This window comes from Borostomias antarcticus (genome assembly GCF_949987555.1).
Source record: "Borostomias antarcticus genome assembly, chromosome: 30".
In the NCBI taxonomy this organism is placed as follows: domain Eukaryota; kingdom Metazoa; phylum Chordata; class Actinopteri; order Stomiiformes; family Stomiidae; genus Borostomias; species Borostomias antarcticus.
Genome location: NC_140263.1, coordinates 4120207 through 4125112, shown reverse-complemented (window position 1 = coordinate 4125112; position 4906 = coordinate 4120207). Strand labels below are relative to the sequence as shown.

Here is a 4906-nt window from a genome sequence, read left to right as displayed (position 1 = left end):
GAACCAGGCGGAACCAGGCGGAACCAGGCAGCACCTTTGGGTCCTCTTGGTGCTGTCCTCCTCTCTTGGTTCTGTCCTCCTCTCTTGGTTCTGTCCTCCTCTCTTGGTTCTGTCCTCCTCTCCTGGTCCTGTCCTCCTCTCCTGGTTCTGTCCTCCTCTCTTGGTTCTGTCCTCCTCTCTTGGTTCTGTCCTCCTCTCTTGGTTCTGTCCTCCTCTCCTGGTTCTGTCCTCCTCTCCTGGTTCTGTCCTCTCCTGGTTCTGTCCTCCTCTCCTGGTTCTGTCCTCCTCTCCTGGTACTGTCCTCTCCTGGTTCTGTCCTCCTCTCCTGGTTCTGTCCTCCTCTCCTGGTTCTGTCCTCCTCTCCTGGTTCTGTCCTCCTCTCTTGGTTCTGTCCTCCTCTCCTGGTTCTGTCCTCCTCTCTTGGTTCTGTCCTCCTCTCCTGGTTCTGTCCTCCTCTCCTGGTTCTGTCCTCCTCTCCTGGTACTGTCCTCTCCTGGTGCTGTCGTCCTCTCCTGGTTCTGTCCTCCTCTCTTGGTGCCGTCCTCTCCTGGTTCTGTCCTCCTCTCCTGGTTCTGTCCTCCTCTCCTGGTACTGTCCCCCTCTCTTGGTTCTGTCCCCCTCTCTTGGTTCTGTCCTCCTCTCCTGGTTCTGTCCTCTTCTGGTTCTGTCCTCTCTTGGTTCTGTCCTCTCCTGGTTCTGTCCTCCTCTCCTGGTTCTGTCCCCCTCTCTTGGTTCTGTCCTCCTCTCCTGGTTCTGTCCTCCTCTCCTGGTTCTGTCCTCCTCTCCTGGTTCTGTCCTCCTCTCCTGGTTCTGTCCCCCTCTCTTGGTTCTGTCCCCCTCTCTTGGTTCTGTCCTCCTCTATTGGTGCTGTCCTCTTCTGGTTCTGTCCTCCTCTCCTGGTTCTGTCCTCCTCTCTTGGTTCTGTCCCCCTCTCTTGGTTCTGTCCTCCTCTCTTGGTGCTGTCCTCTTCTGGTTCTGTCCTCCTCTCCTGGTTCTGTCCTCCTCTCCTGGTTCTGTCCTCCTCTCCTGGTTCTGTCCTCTCCTGGTTCTGTCCTCCTCTCCTGGTTCTGTCCTCTCCTGGTTCTGTCCTCCTCTCTTGGTGCTGTCCTCTCCTGGGAGTTGTCCTCCCTCCTGGTCCGGTGCGTGTATCTTTAATGATGAGGTAACCCTGCCCCCCCCCCCCCCCAGACCCCCTCTGTCCTCTTGGTCTACTGGTCAGGAGGGTCGGGGAGGGGTCAGGGTTCATCTGAGTGGAATGTGTCCGTAGGGTTGCTGCAGACACAGAGAGCCATTGTTGGGCAGCGGGTGGACGTGGTAGTGCTCTATGAGAGCTGCCAGCGTCGGGAAACTCAGGTCAACCTCCAGGTACACATGGGAGTCCTACACACACACACACACACACACACACACACACACGCACACACGCACACACGCACGCACACACGCACGCACGCACACACACACACACACACACACACACACACACACACACACACACATGCACAAACACACACACACACACACACACGCACAAACACGCATACACAAACAACACAAACAAAATATTATCACACGGCAAAATCAGCATTATACAAACACACACACACACACACACAAACACGCATACACAAACAACACAAACAAAATATTATCACACGGCAAAATCAGCATTATACAAACACACACCACACACACACACACACACACGCACACACACACACACACACACACACTGACCTCCTGGAACAGCCGGTAGTTCCTGGCTTTGCCCAGACTGACGTCCCACACCACCAGCACCTGCAGCAGCAAGAACACGCTTAGAACACACTAAGAACACGCTTAGAACACACTAAGAACACGCTTAGAACACACTAAGAACACACTTAGCTGGTCTAGAACACACTTAGCTGGTCCAGAACACGCTTAGCTGGTCCAGAACATGTTTACCTGGTCTAGAACACATCTAGCTGGTCCAGAACACGCCTATCTGGTCGAGAACATGCTTACAGTAGCTGGTCCAGAACACACTTGACTGGTCCAGAACACACTTAGCTGGTCCAGAACACACTTAGCTGGTCCAGAACATGTTTAGCTGGGCCAGAACATGCTTAGCTGGGCCAGAACATGTTTAGCTGGTCCAGAACATGCTTAGCTGGTCCAGAACACGCTTAGCTGGTCCAGAACACACTTAGCTGGTCCAGAACATGCTTAGCTGGTCCAGAACACACTTAGCTGGTCCAGAACATGCCTATCTGGTCCAGAACACACTTAGCTGGTCCAGAACATGTTAACCTGGTCTAGAACACATCTAGCTGGTCCAGGACATGCTTAGCTGGTCCAGAACATGTTTAGCTGGGCCAGAACATGCATGTTTAGCTGGTCCAGAACATGCTTAGCTGGTCCAGAACACGCTTAGCTGGTCCAGAACACACTTAGCTGGTCCAGAACACACTTAGCTGGTCCAGAACATGCCTATCTGGTCCAGAACACACTTAGCTGGTCCAGAACATGTTAACCTGGTCTAGAACACATCTAGCTGGTCCAGGACATGCTTAGCTGGTCCAGAGCATGCTTAGCTGGTCAAGAACACGGCTATCTGGTTGAGAACATGCTTACAGTAGCTGGTCCAGAACACACTTAACTGGTGCAGAACACGCCTAGCTGGTCCAGAACATGCTTAGCTGGTCCAGAACATGTTTACCTGGTCCAGAACACACTTAGCCGGTCCAGAACACGCTTAGCTGGTCCAGAACATGCTTAGCTGGTCCAGAACACGCTTAGCTGGTCCAGAACATGTTTACCTGGTCTAGAACACGCCTAGCTGGTCCAGAACACACTTAGCTGGTCCAGAACACACCTAGCTGGTCCAGAACACACTTAGCTGGTCCAGAACATGCACACAGGTCGGAGGTAGGTATTTTGCCCACTTGCGACTTGCCACCTCCGACCACAAACGAACGCAACATTAGAATGTGATCGAGAAACGGTCTCTACCTGTGCAGTCCTCCCAGTCCCTGAATTCCTGATGCAGTAGAGTCCATCCTTTGGTGACGTGGAAATTTCCTTAAATAACCTGCAATCAGTAACGACTCATTAATAATGGATCAGAACAGGACAGAGAGTAGAGTTCACTATCTCCCTCCTATCTTCTAACCAGGTCCAGTGGATGCCCCACTGTCACCAGCAGACCTCCCGGAGTCCGATAGACACCCCCGTGTCTGCTGTGGATGTCGTAGCATGTCCGTAGAATGTCCTCTCTCCTATGATGCTTTTAGCCTCTCTCACTCTGAAATGTAATTTAATGTAATGTATTGCTTTATAAATGTTCTTAGCCGGTAGACAAACATACTCCAGGAGCTTGCTCGATCGCCTTGTTGAGAGGGGTCAGGGAAGAATTTTTACAGCTCACTTATCTGGCCCCCTGGGTGATTACTGTTTTTTTGCTTCCCTCTGGAATATGTAGAGAGTGGGTCGTATGCCCACCTCCCTTGTTCTCTGTAAAGCGCATTGTGTTGCCTCTGGGTATGAAATGCGCTATATAAATAAAGCTTTGATTGATTGATTGATACTCTTCTAACAGAACAGACAGATAGTAGTGTTCACCGTCTACTCTTCTTCTCTGTGGAGCTCAACAACGGCCACTAGGTGGCGATGGAGATCACCAGGTTCTAGAACCTCTTACAGGAAACCAGACAGGGAACTTCCTCAGGGCTTTCCCCTCTTCTGTTTAAACGTGGGGGAACACACATAGAGATAGAGATAGAGGATGTAACATGTACTAATAGCCACAAGTTACATTTTCTAGCATAATAGTCGCTATTTTGTGGTAAATGTGTTTGGTGTTAAGTTGCTGTGTAGTGGCGTTTATTATTACGGCTAGTCGAGGAAGGGAAGTGGCTTGTGAGATCAGTCTTATACTCTGTGAACCCGTGTTGAAAGGGAACAGGACATGTCCACGCCAGCAGGACATAAGACAGTCGTGAGTCTCACCTTTCAACGTTTATGGTCTCTGTCGTGTCCACGAAGACGGACGTCGGCAGCTGGACCTGGGGGTTAGAATCACACGTTGGATCTCATCCATATCTCTATCGTATAATAACACATGCTGGATCTCATCCATAGATTTATATCTCTATAGCTAGCATAATAACACACGTTGGATCTCATCCATAGATTTATATCTCTATCGTATAATAACACATGCTGGATCTCATCCATAGATTTATATCTCTATAACATAATAACACATGCTGGATCTCATCCACGATGTATATCTCTATAACACAATAACACATGCTGGATCTCATCCATAGATTTATATCTCTATAACATAATAACACATGTTGGATCTCATCCATAGATTTATATCTCTATAGTATAATAACACACGTTGGATCTCATCCATAGGTTTATATCTCTATAACATAACACATGCTGGATCTCATCCATAGATTTATATCTCTATAACATAATAACACATGCTGGATCTCATCCATAGATTTATATCTCTATAACATAATAACACACGTTGGATCTCATCCAAGATTTATATCTCTATTATAATAACACATGCTGGATCTCATCCATAGATTTATATCTCTATAACATAAAAACACATGCTGGATCTCATCCATAGATTTATATCTCTATAACATTATAACACACGTTGGATCTCATCCATAGATTTATATCTCTATAGTATAATAACACACGTTGGATCTCATCCATAGATTTATATCTCTATAACATAATAACACATGCTGGATCTCATCCATAGATTTATATCTCTATAACATAATAACACACGTTGGATCTCATCCATAGATTTATATCTCTATAACATAATAACACATGCAGGATGTCATCCATAGACTTATATCTCTATAACATAATAACACACGTTGGA

At 47.8% G+C, this 4906-nt stretch overlaps 1 protein-coding gene across 1 annotated transcript in view; it reads right to left on the bottom strand.

The window, feature by feature from the left end:
- Positions 1-1242: 1242 nt before the first annotated feature.
- sh3bp2 (SH3-domain binding protein 2) overlaps positions 1243-4906 on the bottom strand; it is a gene marked incomplete at both ends in the record, with an annotated part of 9842 nt that continues 6178 nt past the window's right edge. Inside the window, 4 exons of the mRNA XM_084460149.1 lie at positions 1243-1380; positions 1738-1797; positions 2995-3073; positions 3991-4046. Of these exons, the coding sequence (XP_084316275.1) occupies positions 1243-1380; positions 1738-1797; positions 2995-3073; positions 3991-4046 (333 nt within the window). The remainder of the gene's footprint in view (positions 1381-1737; positions 1798-2994; positions 3074-3990; positions 4047-4906) is intronic.